At 38.4% G+C, this 16,778-nt stretch overlaps 1 protein-coding gene across 1 annotated transcript in view; it reads right to left on the bottom strand.

The window, feature by feature from the left end:
* Positions 1-16,778, bottom strand: part of prkcaa (protein kinase C, alpha, a) — a 142,496-nt gene that overhangs the window by 8,360 nt on the left and 117,358 nt on the right. Inside the window, exons 14-16 of the mRNA XM_030741718.1 lie at positions 14,123-14,203; positions 13,035-13,142; positions 7,140-7,280 (exon numbers count right to left, since the gene is read on the bottom strand). Of these exons, the coding sequence (XP_030597578.1) occupies positions 7,140-7,280; positions 13,035-13,142; positions 14,123-14,203 (330 nt within the window). The remainder of the gene's footprint in view (positions 1-7,139; positions 7,281-13,034; positions 13,143-14,122; positions 14,204-16,778) is intronic.

The following is a 16,778-nucleotide window of genomic DNA, read 5'->3' as shown; positions in this document are numbered from 1 at the left end:
CCTTCTCTGGATTATAAGTGATATGACTACTAAACACCAGCAATTGCACAACCTCTCTTAGAGGACATACTAATTTATATTGGCAATTATCCATTGCAGAAAAAAAGAGAGAAAATTAGAGGTATTAGAAGTATTAGAGGTGCGAGAGCCTGGACAGCCATTCTATACTCTCTGCCTTGTTTTCAGTCCCTTTCAATCAGTTTTAATTATTAGTATTTTGGCAGTTTAAACGCACGACTGACTGTGACCTGGATTTGAAACTTTTGACTGACCTTTTCCACTGTTGTCCTACATTCCATTCACAAACAAGATAACACTATCTGCCAAAGTGTATGTATGTTTAAATTTATATCACTGCCAGTGTGTATATCAGCAATTCCTTGTTTGAATGTGTGTGTTGAGGTATGTCTGTTTTTGTTTGTCAAGTAAACACGCAGAAGTATGAAGGTGCAGACATTTCTATTTTTATTTTCTTCTTACTTTTTTTTTCTTTTTTTTTCTTTTTTAGAGAGGCTGTGCCCAGAGCACGCCAGGTGATGTGAACACAACATACAATAAAAACACAAGACACCGATGTTTCTGAGAGGTGTGTATTCTGTGTTTGAGGTTTTTTGATTGTGACTGTTGTTGCTGACAGGTGACATTCGCTCTAAGCCATCACCACCCTGTCAGAGTAGATAGATAGAGGGCAAAGACGCACTTCAAGATGTGGCTCTGTGTGTGTCGGTGTTTGTGTGGCCCCGGGATCTTCTCTTTCCCACACGGCAGGCACCTGATGGGTAATCTCTAGCATCCTTCAACTGCTGTGTCCCTCTGCCCACTTGTCTTCTTCTATCCATCACTGGCAATCCATCACTCAAGTGAAGAAGCACATTCTTATCTCTGACCTCCAATGACAATCTCCAGCACCAAGATTTTCCTTTCTAGACCACAAAACACCTTGTGACATCAGGCTTCTGCTCTCAAGCAATACTCCAACAAGTGTGTACTTAAAGCATATGTCTGCCCCCCACCCCCTTTTTTTTTTTTAACAGAAAACTAGATTTGTGAGCGTGGTTAAGATGTTGTGTTCAAATGTTTTCCCCTCTCACCACTGAGTGCTGAATTAAATTCAGCTCCTGGAGTGAATGCATCACACTCCAACTAAAGGACTTTGACTCTTATTTTATAAGAGCTGTTTCCATAGAATCTAAGAGAATAAAAAACAAAAGGAGAAAATTAAGTTATGACCCACCATATTGGAAACATGGTCTTATTGCCTTTCTAACTTCTTATGCACACAAACTTGCCCGGTTGGAAAAGCACAGGGCTGGTCTTACAACTCCTATTTTTTTTACTATGTGATTCAGCTAACCCTTATTGGATGAGACCAAGGCTATGATGCTGTTGATACATCTTCTCATACATAGTGACACAGTGTCCTACATGGGTTTTTGACCTACTTTCTCTCGTCTTTAATCTCCCTCCCTGTCTGACTGCACACATACAGACGTGCACGCCTCTGTGCCCAAGCATATTAAAAGAACACTCAGCTACTTAGGATGACAAATGAGTGCCTGCCTCCATTAAGAGTTGTGCCAAGATGCTCTCTCTTTCTCTCTTTTTCTCTGCCTTCTGCTCCCTTAAGCCAATGGCCTGGGAAGCATTCTGTTCTCATCCTCTTCCAAACATTATGTTTTCTTTGTTGGATTGCTAGTGTGTCAACATCAGTAAACCACTTAAGGGAGGACATCAGTCATTTGACCGCAGCTTACATTTTAAAAAAGTGTGGAAGAAAAGGTTATGCAGAATGTGCTTCGGATCTCTGGAAGGCTTATCTATAGGGAAATGTCTTTGCTTTTTAGCTTTCACTGCCTTATTTCACAAGGCCATAATGTGACTAAATCACAAAGTACAGCTGAAGCCCATGATTACTTGTGCAGAAAACTTGAGATAAAATCAAATGCTTATATGACAAACATTGAATGTGTTCCAATGAATTCAACTTGTAAAAAGAGGTTCTTTAATTATTATCAGTTTCTGCAGGATCTAAATAGATGCAGAAGGTCATACAGGGGACTATTTTCAACCCAAACAGTTTGTCTACAAATTTGGCTTGTAATACATAATCCAAGATTTAACTGACTCCATAAAATAAAAAAAAGATTTTATGGAAAATGTGATAAACAGAAGATATAGTTCCTCTTAATCCTAAACAAAAAATAAATAAATAAACAAAAGAGAAAAATGCACAGCTTAAAAACACTCAAATTTAATTCAAACCTGCAAGAGGAAAGGCGAATATACTCAGTCAAAAGGCAACAGTGTTTGCCTCATATTTCCCAGAGCTACAGTGACTCAAAACTCACCTATATTGCCATCATTTTCTCAGTGTGTGTGTGTGTGTGTGTGTGTGTGTGTGTGTGCCTGTGCGTGTATCCTGCGAGCCATGCACATCCCTTCCTTGGACAATGTTCCAAGACTTCTGTGCAATGACTAAGTCCTCCCACTCTGACTTGCCCTGCATCCTTGCCTTCATTCACCATCAATCAGCAGCTTTGACCTACTTTTCTGACATAAACACTATCGTCCATCCACAAGTAGGTGTCAAACGTGTGGGTATCAAGTGTCTTGTACTCTCAAGAAATCAGCCTGGTTTCACAGCAAATACCAGCACTGTTAGCTGAATGTTGCTAACATTTAATTGTATGCCCGTTACCTGCAGCAGACAGCTAACGGTCACAGCATCCAGCGCAATAATGGAATAGTGGATCAACACTAACTGAGCTTGCAATGGCAATCATTCTACTGCACAGGCAATGTCCTCCATGCTATCTGACACCACGGTCCAATAGATACAGATGGTAAAAGTCTCCCAGCTGGGTGCAACTAGTGTATTGATTACAATTCCAAAGCTGTCATAAGGCAGATGAAGTAAGATTGAGCAGGGAAAGATGCACAGGGAGAAAGGAAAGAAGAGAAGTGGATTAAAAAGTAGGAATAGACTAGGATGTGGTGAGAGGGAGGTGTATGAAACCAGAAACAACACTGTATTAAATAGCACAGGGAGATGGACATGATGGGCTATTAGAGTGTATTTCCATGGTAGCAGGGAGCATTCAGCAATGTTTTATGACTCTCTTTCCATCTCTGTCATCTTTCCAACTTATCTGCATCCATAACTACTGTAAAACCATGCAAGCATGCACTACGCAAAGAGCATGAACATTTGCACGCATTCGCCTGCCTGCAACTTGAGCAGGAACAAATATACAAGCACAGAAACCTTTCTTTTTCTCTACAATATTGATTAACACCCCCCACGCAGCAAGAAACTTGCACGCAGCAAATGGACACAGAGACGAGGCGTAAATACAAGGAACGATTCCACCTCTCTTTTTCCTTAATCTCTCTTAACCCTCATTTTCTTTACCCTTCCTCCATGCACACATTTACCTGCACATACAAACACAAAGCAAATGCAGCATTTTCAGGAAAACCCAGCACATCCACTCAGCAGGAGACTACATGGGCAAAGAGATCAGGATTCACCTTATTAGAGGAACTGGGACCCTTGAGGGTTGAAACAGAAGAACACTACAAAATGAATATGTAATGGACACAAACACACATATACACAACACTGAGTGACCTACTTTATGTTTTTTGTTTAAAGAAATGCAGTCTACATGAAGTCTGCAAAAGTACATGCTCTACATGATTAGTATGTGCTCTTCATAACTATACACTGAGATCTGAGTCTTTGAAATTACTAATTGCTAACTAAACACATGCCATTTACAGCGTATGCCTACAGCTTTATTCTAACTATACAAATGAGCATTATGTTGATGCTGTATTTGAATTTACACAGCTCACTGGATACCAGGGTGACTTCAGGCTATGTTTAATGTAACTTTTATATTCATTATTCCAAGCCAATAAGCAGTCCTATGCCTGGTTTTGCTGTCATTGTGTGAGGATAAATCTCTGACACTGAAAACTCTAAGACTGATTTCCCTTCACTATGTTTATGACATTGAGGCTTGTAGTGGGTAGTGGATTACTCCAGTGGCAAGGCTCTCCATCGTGTGTTTTAAATTCTTAATATACATTCCCAGCACTGTCAGTCACCCTTAATGGGTTACAATGGACTGCAGTCGCATTACATCAGCTATTTAACTACACATGAATATTAAACATATGATTCAGTCAGCGTGACATTAAATTCTACAGTAATACCACTGGTCTTGTTTATATTCAAAAACAACACATTGGAGCGCCAACAACACATCTAGTACATATATGCTGGCATTTTCCTTGTTGTTGAAGTGTGAAAGTGTGGTGCTCATGCAGTAACTGCTGAAATGTGTAGCCATCTTCATACTATTAAACGGAATTTAATCAAATCTTTCACTATGTAAAAATTTTCCATCAGAGGCAAGGGCAGTAAAAAAAAAAGTATATCTATAAAAATGAGACTGTATGACAGTCATATCCTAATGCTCACTTGTGCACACCTGACAGAAGAAATGCAGCCAAGTGACAAAACCATCACAATGGTGTGTAAAAACATTGATCTTTATCGATGGGTGTATCTGAATTAATTTTTTTAAAAGATGTAGATTATTTGTCAGGGTTTTAGGATTCATTCCTCGGAGACTTATTGTAAGCTCTGAGGCATGAAGCAGTCACACTGACTTGCTGTAGAGTTTATTTGCACGGCTGTAGATTTAATGGTAAGAAAAATCCTGGGCTTCTTTGCTATCCTTTTCACATGGTGTTAGGAACTGTTATTCCATTTGAACTAAATTTCTTTCTTAATGGAAATATGGGCAATTTAGAATCACCAATGTGTGAATGTGAGCGTGAATGGTTGTCTGTCTCTCTGTGTTGGCCCTGCGAAAGGCTGGCGACCATGACAGCTGGGATAGGCTCCAGCCCCCCCACGACCCTGAACAGGATAAGCGGAAGTGGATGGATGGATGGATGGATGGAATGGAATGGAAATATGGATTTGGAAATGCCTGGGGGCATTTTGTTGGTGGTTTTAAAAGGTGTATGACAAGTAATTAAAACTCACATCCCCCCTTAACCCTCTAAATGCTCTCGCTGATCCCAATAAACCTCCACTGGCAGCTGCAAATTCCTTGTGGGCTCAAAATCAAAGATAGATGCTTGTTGGACAATTATTCATTCTCTTCCAAACTAATTTTTCCAGGTATATTTTTGATAAGATTGGTCACAGATGCTAAAAAGCAGAACACAAGAACAGAACAGAAGAACGCCTTGTTTGCTCAGTAGATAAAAAGTGTGTGTGTGTGTGTGTGTGTGTGTGTGTGTGTGTGTGTGTGTGTGTGTGTGTGTGTGTGTGTGTGTGTGTGTGTGTGTGTGTGTGTGCATGTGATGGGGGGAAAGGCCAGAGAGGAAGGTGGCATCTGGGAGTTTTCAGTCAATTCTCCTTCACAGCAATAAATTCATTTAATACAAACCTTGTAAAATAATAATTCATATCATGTGACAGCATGTTCATGTTCTGGATGCAAGAACATGAATGAGCGGCATGTTTTATAACACTACCAAGAAAGACTGTTTGGAAGGCCTTTGCAGTGCTTTAAAAAATAAAATAAATCAAATGCTAATAAACCCCCTGGGAAAGTAAACACACTGTATGACATGCATAGATAAGGATTATCTGAAATCTCTTTGTGCTTGTGTACATGAATCCACTGATAAACCATTAAGTCGGATTTAGCATCACTGGATTTCCCAAACTTTAATACATCAGAAAATATAACTTACAACTACATCAAGTAATAAATATCTGATACTGATACCATGATCTATAAACATTTCAAATTTGTGAATATATAAATTCATATAACCTTCATTGAATAGATATACAAAATACAAAACATCATGAAGATGCATTATTATTGTTGCATTATTGTAATCTGATAAGTTTAACTAGTAACTTATCCACTTATTGTGTGTATTGAGACAAATTTGACTGAAAGCTGAGATACAAGTTTGTAAACAAACAGCCAAGAACAGATAGTCCCCCGGGGAGAAGAGAACACAGCAGAGGGGCATTAGATGTCTTGCCATAACAGATTTGTCATGTAGAGATAAGCACATCTGTTCTTTAAAGATATATGAAGTTCACGAGTTTGTATTCATCTACTTGTCTTGTTTGTGTGTAATGGCTTTACATGTGCTTAAGATTGAGAGGAAAGACGTTTATTATTATTATCTCATTATTAATTTCTAATGTTAATGGGATATAAAAGTAGAATTTCTATCCTAAAAACTGCATTAAACATAATGTGTGAGATAAAACATGGTGCAGAGAGGGGCTGTTGTTGGCAGAATATAAATCACTGACAAATAGTAAAAATAATAATAATAAAAATAACTAATGCATCAAGACTAACAGTGATATGATTTAAAAAAAAAAGGCTTTCTATTTTTTCCATCAGTGTGCATGATGCAAACTGCAGTGTTGTGTCCAGGGAGTAGTGGTGACACAATTATTAGACACTATTGTAACTGTATCCCTACAAATGTAGTGCAACTTTTAAGCAAATTTCCAGAAAATCAGAAAAAGATGTGAATGCTGGAAATTGAGTGCTTGAGGGTAAATAGTTGACAATACTATGTCTCCAGTCAGGTGCCAATGAACCATTTCAGAAGAAGATGGTGCAGCAAGATGAAAGGATGGCCAGCACACTTAAAATGATTGTTAATCTCTCTTGGGAAAGTTTACAAGTTCACTGTATGTCATGTCTAATTCAACTGTTTCCATTGCACTTTTTAAAATGTAGTTATTATCAGTGCACCAGATTTTTCATCTAAGCTGTATACAAAAACCTTTACAGGATGCAAAAACCAAATCAAATTACTGAGATGCAATGCATGCCAAGGAAAAAAGAAAAGCATTACTTCACTTCTAGAAAATGTGTCACTGTTTGCTGTATGGCACTTTGCACAATGCACCCATATGTAAATAGAGACAAAAATATCAATATTATCTTTGTCACAGATCAATACTATGGACTTTATTTTAATGAAGGGTAAAGTTATTTTGGAAGGCTACCAATTATCTTAACCTTGGTTGCATTAATTCTATATACGTAGCCTATGTGTGCATTAAGACTTACCACTTTAGGCTTAAAGGGGGGCTGTATCTCTCTGTTCTCCAGGCGTTCCCAGTCGATACGTCTAAAGAAGGCGTGTTCTCTGATGTCCCTCTCTCCCTCAAGACCACAGCCCAGACGCTTGGATGGGTGTTTAGTCATCAACTGGTCATTGCCAAAAAAAATAAAAGATACAGTTAGATTCAGGATGATAATAATAATAATTGTGGTTTTGTAAAAAACTGAACAAAATGCATAAGCTTTAAATTTTAAAGAAATCCCAAATCCTTCTCTTCAGTTTCTGAAGTAAATAAAATACACTTTCATTTTATTCAAGTATTAATTTTAATATTGTGGAACACAGAAAATCTTGAAACACTGGTACTTGGTTTTATTTCTCTGAAGATGATCAGTATAAGTGCATGATAAAATAAATAAACTACTTTATTTTTCTTCCACTTCTGTTCTTCCACTGCTGTGTTTCATAATGTGACTCCACCTCTTTTCTAGGTCACCAAATGACAGCCAAACAGATGGGTCTAAAAGACAGTGATATAATTGTTTTTTTCCCTCTCTTCCTCTGCATGTTTTGCCTTTAGAGAACGGCTGCCACTTCTAATCGCACCACGAACGGCTTTGTTAAAAAAGTAAAACAAGATGCAAGTACCCACAGGACGCAAAACCAACATCAACTTGTCCTTGGTTTAAATTAAGCAGAAAGCAAGTGGCATTAGTTAAAAAAATAAGTGTCCAATACAAAATGCAAGCAACTTAAATGTTACTTTGATGTGTATTCAGTTGAGGAAGCTCTATATTCTTGGTGACTACACACATAGAACAAACTAGCCAGGAGCTGGAAACATGCAGACCAAACATTTGATCAAAGGCTTATAATGTGTGTGTGTGTGTGTGTGTGTGTGTGTGTGTGTGTGTGTGTGTGTGTGTGTGTGTGTGTGTGTGTGTGTGTGTGTGTGTGTGTGTGTGTGTGTGTGTGATTTCACTCGGTTATGTTTTTCACACACATTTTGCACCTGCTGTCTTGCTTTAGTGCAGTGATTTGTCCTTACTGAACTGCAACAGAAGGGAAAGTGCTCATTTGGAGATGGATGCAGAGCCTGACGGGGTTCAGTATTGACAGCCCAAAGACAAAATGACTAATTTGTTCTCTATGCAACTGAGTTAAATGCTTAAATTAATGGCTTCCTTACTTTGGTATTTTGTGCAGGGTGTGCTTCTCTAAGTGGTATGTAGTAGAGTACATGCGCTTGCACCCACAGACACACAAGGATGAAAAACTGCATTTTATCTTCAGTTAAATCCCTAATCAGTGATTAATGCTCTTCTAGACCATATGACATGTTTAGTCACCATAGTCAGATACACTGTGTCCTTCGGTATTATTACTAGACTTTAGAAAAATGTCTCTTTGATACATGAACATGCTAATGGCTCACTCAGTCCAGACTTTAAACCTGCAGGATTTTTATTAACACTGTGGGCTCAGTCACATCTGAGCCAGTGGCATGCATTCAGCTGGCAGAGTGCACCAGACGGCTGTTGACAAGGAAGAGAAAGTCATTTGCAGCCTTTTACCGGCCTGTCGGTGACACCAAGAAAGTATCCTGCCGCAATCGTATGGCTGTCACCATTAAAATGACACACCCTGAAATGTCCTTGAAACGGACTGCTTCCTCACCACAGGATCAAACACTCAAGCCCATCCTGAAACTTGAGCACTTGAATAAATTTGCATAACTGTGGTGTAAAATTACCATCAGAAAACTGCAAATCAAGTGTTGACATTTCATAGGGAACATTTGATCATTCTGTCTGCCAACAGTTAACACTCAAACCTCAACAGCTTTACCACATCATGAACTGTCAGCAAACAGTTTAGCTGCACATGTTCCAAAAGTTTACATAACTTTGAAGCCGCCCTGCTGTTCCTGCTGAGAACATAAAATTGTTCAAATCTGAGTGAACTGGGGAGAGGGGAGAGGTAGGTGAAAATCTGGAAGAAAGTGAGAAAAGGAGAATTTGAAGCGATTCAAAGAGAAAGCACATGATGCATCAAACCTGGGAGGACACACCATCATAATCATCTTTTTAAAGAATGATGACTAATGCTTTCTCAATTTAAAATGACATTCCTGTTATCCTTTTTTCAGCTCTATATATATATATCTATATATATATAGGTGAAAAAAGGATAACAGGAATGTCATTTTAACCTATATATATATATATATATATATATATAGATATATATATATATATATATCTATATCTATCTATATATATATATATATATATATATCCATTGAGAAGAAGTGCAGTAGCCATGTCAAACAAGGGTTGGGACAGGGAATTGGACCAAGACTAGTACACACACATAATTCTGCTTCCTTCACTTCACAGAACAGTACACTGACTCACACTAATTTCCTGGAGACCTACCCTAGACTTAACCACTAGCACTACTTATCTAATCCTATGTAACCTTAAACCAAGTCTTCACCCTAAAATGCATTTCTTTCCCAAAAGGCAGAAAAGGAGACAAGAGCCCAAAATATGACTGCAAACAGTTATGCCCCCATAGAATTTGTATTACACTTGCACGAGCGCGCACACACACACACACACACACACACACACACACACACACACACACACACACACACACACACACACACACACACACACACACACACACACACACAAAGCTAAGAAAAATAAAGGAGAAAGGACAGAGGGGGACAAAGAGAAACAAGTGGAGTCGAAGGAGGGACAGGGAGACAAAGCGTATTAATGCACAGCTCATTGACTTTGCATAGCCTCTGGACAGAAATAAAACTACTGCCAGTTTCACTATTAAATTCACTGTAAGCTCAGAAACACATAAATGTGCATGTTTCTGTCACAAAATGTTCCAAGTATAACTACTAAATCTAAATGTAATTTCATAGATAGCTATCAGATGTCATATGTAATGTACATCAATTCAGGCCAACCTCAGAAATAACATGCATCAACATACCACTATTTCTTTACATCTGATGTCTAATGACTGCATGTTTTGCCTTGTTGTTTATTTGGTGAAGGAATAAACTCATATTTTCACTGTTTTTTCAGTCGATTTATCAGGTAAGCATCCTAGAAGCTCTTTTTATGCTGTCAAAACATTCGTGTGTTGACATAAAATTAGGCAAACAGTAGGAATGTCCCAGTATTTTTTTTCTTGCTTGACTTGCACTGACCCTCTGTACTGCTCAGTCCCCCTCTGTGGAGATCCAGTAGCTATTTACCAGTAGTTGCTGAAACAAATTTGCTAACAGTCCTGGTTAGCGCATTCCACGAGGTCAGTGACCAACAAGGCCAGGAATGAGCCAACACAACAAATTCTAAATTCTGCCCCACATTTTAAACATCTCCATTAAAATAATACAACTGCACATACTGTGTCAAGTTAGGTTTTCCAGTAACATTATTTTGAGATATGTGCATGAACTGGTGCACACAACAGACCAGAGATATAGCAATGTGAAATACTCATAATACAAAAGAAAAAAAAAGCTATAACAACAAATATATTTGTAGAGAAACTGGTCTGAAGTTACACACCTTAGTAGTTATGGCTGGTTGAGTTAATATGAACAATCTCTCTATACAGTGCCATTAAAAGGTATTTGCCCCCTTTCTGATTTCTTAGTTTTTTGCATTTTTCAGATCAAACAAATTTTAATATTAAACAAATATAAACTGAGTAAACAAAAAATGCAGTTTTTAAATGATGATGTAATGTATTATGGGGAAAAAAATCTTCCCAAATCTACCTGGCCCTGTGTGAAAAATGAATTGCCCCCTAAACCTAATAACTGGCTGTGACACCCTTGGCAGCAAGAACTGCAATCAAATGTTTGCGATAACTGGCAGAGAGTCTTTAACGTCACTGTGGGGGAATTTTGGCCCACTCTTCTTTGCAGAATTGTTTTGATTCAGGGTTTCCGAGCATGAACGGCCTGTTTGAGGCCACGCCGGAGCATCACGAATTGATGATCCTTCAGGATCATCAATTCGTGAAAGATGGTCTCCTTCAGGATTTTCTGGTAAAGAGCAGAATTCATGGTTCCATCAGTTACAGCAGTCGTCCAGGTCCTGAAGTAGCAAAGGAGCCCCACACCATCACACAACCACCACCACGTCTGACTGGTGGTATAATGTTCATTTTATGAAATGCTGTGCTAGTTTTATACGAGTCATAACAGGACTCAAACGTTCCAAAAAGTTAAACTTTTTTCTCCTCAGTCCACAGACTATTTTCCCAAAAGTCTTGGGGATCATCAAGGTGCGTTTTGCCAAATGTGAGACAAGCCTCTGTGTTCATTTTGGTCAGTTGTGGTTTTCTTGTTGTTGAATCATGAACACTGAACTTAACTGAGGCAAGTGACCTCCTGGATGAGTTGTTGATGCGCTCTTGGAATAATTTTGGTAGGTCGGCCAGTCCTGGGTCGGCCAGTTTAGCACTGTTCCAAGTTTTCTCCATTTGTGAATAATGACTCTCACCGTGGTTCACTGGAGTCCCAAAGCTTTAGAAATGGCTTTGTAACCCTTCCCAAACTTTGTTTCTCATCTGTTTCTTTAGATTATGGCATGATGTGTTACTTTCTGAGATCTTTTAACCTACTTCACTTTGTCAGAAAGGTTTTATTTAAGTGATTTCTTGATTCAACAGGTCTGGCAGTAATCATGCCTGGGTGTGGCTAGTGAAATTTAATTCAGCTTTCCAAAAAATGTGGTTAATCAAGTTCATTCATGATTTAATGAGGGGGGGCAATTACTAAGGAGGAAAATACTTTTTCACGGCCCTGTAACCTAAATTGTTACTGTGTAAGCGTGCTTCCTGATGCATGATAATCTTGGCTATAAATTAGAAACATATCCACTCTTTTTCAAAATTGATGAGACAGAAAGGACCCCTGAATAATTTACACCACAGATGAACTAGCTGAAGAGGGATTTCGATTTGACAGTACACTTTTTCCATGTGGTCATACACAGTGGAATCTGTGGAAATGTGTCTCTAAAATCCACTTTTCTGTTTGGAATAATTCTCTCAATAATACCTGAGTACCTCATGTATATAATATTGTATGACTGTCTTCTGTAATGTGCTCCAGTGGTTGGCTGTGCAAAGTCCCACACTACTTCCGTATTTTAGACATATGAAACTGAAAGTTTAATAAATGGCAGTGTCCTTGGAATAAACCTTTACTGAAGTAAGGCATAGTGATTTCGGGAGCCGAGTGTTTCAGACTCACTTGTGATGAATATATTGAATGATCCACTAGAATTTGCCTTCAGTGTTTTAATAATATATAAGCCATAGACATAGGGACTGAGTTAGGAATAGGAAAGGGACTTTTAGATGAGTTCCCGGATAGTATTTAAAAGAGCCTACGTTTCATTTTTCCTGCAAATTAAGCTAGACTTCTCGTATGTTTTTTCTAATGCTGGAAAGCCAAAAAAAGCATACACTGGTCAGTGACGAAGCCTGTTCTTCAAAAAACTGAAGTAGCAATAAGAGCTTGTAGCCCTCTTCCAGGAGGCTCATTTATTTTAGCTTCAGTGAAGAGTGTGAAGGATGCGGAGCTTGTTTACAGGATTGTCAGGGAAATGAAAGAGGAAACACTTCCAGGACAGGACAATAAAACTTACAAATCAGGCTTCATAGTTAATGGTTTAGGTGAACTGTTTTTTTTCTGAATATGTTTTAAAATAAAAATGTAAAAAAAAAAAAAAGATAAAAACAGGTATGTGTTTTTCTTTTGTACCAAACAGATCTGCCTATCCTAGTGTTTTTGTACCACAAAAACCCCCAGATAAAACAGCAAATAATATTTCATTGACAATATTACCCACCCCTTTGCAGATGGAGACAGCTTCTTTGGACATCGACTTGGGGTAGGACACATTGTGCTCCATAATGGACTGGAACAACTCATCTTCATCTTCACCATCAAATGGAGGCTATGAGTGAATAAGGACAATGGTCAGTGAGTTAGGGCACACACCATATAAATAAGCAGTTGCTGTTCTCTTAATATTTGCTGATTGTATTTTCTTTTCTTTTATGAATAAAGGTAAAGAGAGCAGAAAAACAGAAAACAAGTTTAACTGAACAGAGTTTCGTAAAATAAAGCCAAAAACAAAACACTAAGAACAGTGAAGACATGAAAAAGGAGTTAAAATACCAGCAGAGAATAAGTTTCATCGAAAGACCTTGCAGGGAAAATGGAGTGGATGACCCAGCTTTTCCATCCTCACTGGGTTGTTATCATCAGTAACCATAATGTGGGTGTTTTGACAGTCCATAAAATGAATTATTCGTCATTTCCACTCCGCTGGCCCCTTCGACTAGAGGTAGCCTGTCTGCGTCATGCCCCCTTTACCCGATTTCACACAAGGCAGGGACAAACAAAGTAAGGGAACATCTGAATAAAACCTTTGTTAATTGTTTAACAGCTGCCACTTGCTCTCTGAGTTAATTAGAGAATGTAAACTATATACTTATACTTTTTCTTTTATTTTTGAAGATGATTCACTTCAAATAGTTCATGTCTTGAGTCATTTTCTGTTGAGTTGTTGATGACTATGACAATATGAATAATAATGTTCATATCATAATAATGCGACTATGTAAGGAGTGATACAAGTAATCGGGCACACAAACATGATGCATCAGGTCAAAAGTAAACTAAACACAATACATTGAAAGTCAGTTATATTTTTATGCCATATGTGTTTATGCTGAGCTGGTGTTGAGATCTTTACAAATCATGACCACCTGAATGCGTTTAGGTACCAGCAGCGCTGTGGGCAACTTATACGTGGGAAAAATGTAGGTGTGAGCAATCTGTGCGAAAACTTGTTTCTGCGTAAAGGTGTCAGCAATTTTTGTATCAAGCAAAGTTCCACTGTGAGGGTGTTTGTGGGTTTGTACCACTTACCTGTCCTGCCAGCATTTCATAGAGCAGGACTCCATATGCCCACCAGTCTACAGAGCGACCATATGGCTGATATGCAATGATCTGTGCAGGAAAAAAAAAGAGGAAAAGGTTTAGCTCAGTTTAACTAAAACAGTAATTCTCTATTGAAGGAAAAAAAAAAAAAAAAAACCCGACCAAAGACAAACACTGACAAGTTGGGGTTTTTTTGTGTTTTTTTTTTTTTCAAATGCATGCATGAGATTTATAAACCTGAAGTTTAGGTCCCCACAAACTTCCACCTCCTCACTCAGTCATATGCTTAAAAGGTATCAGGATGAATTTTGGACCTAAAATTTTCTTTAAAAAATCATCTGCTGGAATGACAATTTAATTGCTTAGAATTTACTCTGATTTTAACCTTGAATAACCCTTTTTTTATATCACAAATTGTCATAAACTTACTTTGGTAAGTTCAAGTACTGTAATATTTGTAAACAGGTCTCCAACAAATGTAAACAAAGATGGTATAATTATTTCGTAATTATTCTGTGATGTTGGTCAGTTGCTGTATAAAATGACTCAAATTGACATTTTCACACAAAAAGCTATTTCAAAATATCTGATGAGTTGCTAAGTGGTAAAGGAAGAAACTGAAATCCACCTGCATGTTAAAATTCTACTGACACAGGCTTGCATGCTTGACAGCAGCCTTTAATATCTAGTTCAATAAATTAAAAACAGATTTCACGTCTAATTGTTTTCCTCTTCATACAATAATTAGAGACAAAGTAAAGCTTAAAGCAAGAGTATGATCGTCACTGCCATAAAAGTTGTGTGATCCCTGAGTCGTCTACATTTTGAATCCCCTGCAACGATCAAATTACTTTTTTAAAAATATTTTATAATACTAAAAATATTTGTGCATTTTTGTGAGGACTGACAACAGCTCAGGATGCAGCATAAAACACTAAAAGCGCACACATCTCCACGGGGAGCTCTTAGGAAGCTTCTTTCGACTGTGACATTTCCTCGAATGACAGAAAGATCCTCTGGGTTACACTGACTTGGCTAAAGGTTAATGCTTTCACCTGCTCTAGCCAGAGTAACAACACTCAGAAGACACACATACTGTAGTTAAACTTTACACCCAGTGGCACGTCAAACCATTGCAGGCCTCCCTTGCAATGGTCTGATGAAACATCGGCATGCACACAATTCTGACTCACATACAGCACACATATTAGGATTACACATTCATGTATATACATATAAGGTAGAAATACAGGAAAATTCGGTGATCTACACACACAAAAGAGCTTCAGTCTGCTGTCGTATTGCTTTAGGCACTTTTGCGAATAACTTCTGACCTCTGCTGCACACATCCCGCCCTGGGACACACCTCCAGTTTAGTACCACAACACAAAAATGACTAGACAGCATATAACATGAAAATGCACAATGTATCCACTGTAGGTACAGTAACACATAAATAAGGTGGATTGCAATTTGTCTAAGTGTGTGGAAGCAGATCAGCTCTGCATCACAACCTTCACTGCATCACACCTGACCTTTGCCTTTCCCACAGGAGTCCACATACCTGCACAAACACACACAGTGGACAAACACCCCTCCAGCTCTGCACTGCAATGTCATTTTACCGTCCTGAGGGTTGAATAGAGCCAGCTGGACACACAGTGTATCCACATGTTTACTCTCACAAAAGTCAAACATGTACAGCCGTGCATAGACCAATGTGAATGTCACTACAGTTCTGAAAGTTATTAGCAAAAAACATTAACATAACGCAACGACAATATCACGGGCCGAGTTGCTTTATCAGTTTTCTTCAGTCTACAACATTTTTCAGATATTTCCAGTGTTCCAAGTGTTTGTTAAAAGATAACAAAATATATTTACAAAGCCGTTGTGTAATTACTTTTCCTTGGTCTTTTAGTACGCAAAAGCCTCTTATCATAATGCTTCTATGCTTGACTCTGGACGTGCATGTATTCTCCAGAACAGATTTTGAGTATCACATAAACAACATGCAAACCTTGCATAACCTTTCACATGGGCATGTAATTCTAAAAACACCTCTTGCAAATCCCCCAGTCGTCACAACTCTACAGACCATGAAGATGAAGGTTCTTTTACTCATGCTGTTTGGCTGCTGCTGTCTGAGGCTAATGTCCTGGGACAGAGGTTGACTGCTATCACATATACTCAAGATAAGCTGCCAGCTGAAGCGCATAGCCTTACTCAGCTCAGGGAGATGATAGCTGTTGTGTATAAACATGGAAATGAGCTGAGACACACCTATGAGTAACTGGAGGAACTTCAAAAGTGGAACGTAAGCGTTATCAAGTGAGTTTGCCTTTCCTTATACTCAGTTCTGTCTTTTGTCTAAACTACTGTGTAAGAGCCTAACGAAGGAACTATCAAGGACCCATTGTTGTCTAGAAAGGGGCGATTTCTGCTTGCAGGTTTCAGGAAAGCCTCTTATCCCAACAGTGATGTTTGAATTGACACATGGAATGACACGTGAATTCAGGCATGTTTTCGGATCTAAATTTTGAGTTTGTTTAGGCACCAAAACTATTTGATTAGAGAAAGATAATGGTTTGAGGTAAAACACACACCTCTCTAGGATTAACGACATACGTCAAAGGTCAGTTTA

The sequence above is a fragment of the Archocentrus centrarchus genome, chromosome 1, assembly GCF_007364275.1.
Source record: "Archocentrus centrarchus isolate MPI-CPG fArcCen1 chromosome 1, fArcCen1, whole genome shotgun sequence".
NCBI lineage: Eukaryota > Metazoa > Chordata > Actinopteri > Cichliformes > Cichlidae > Archocentrus > Archocentrus centrarchus.
Note: the sequence above shows the minus strand (reverse complement) of the source record. Positions and strands in the feature narration are given on the sequence as shown.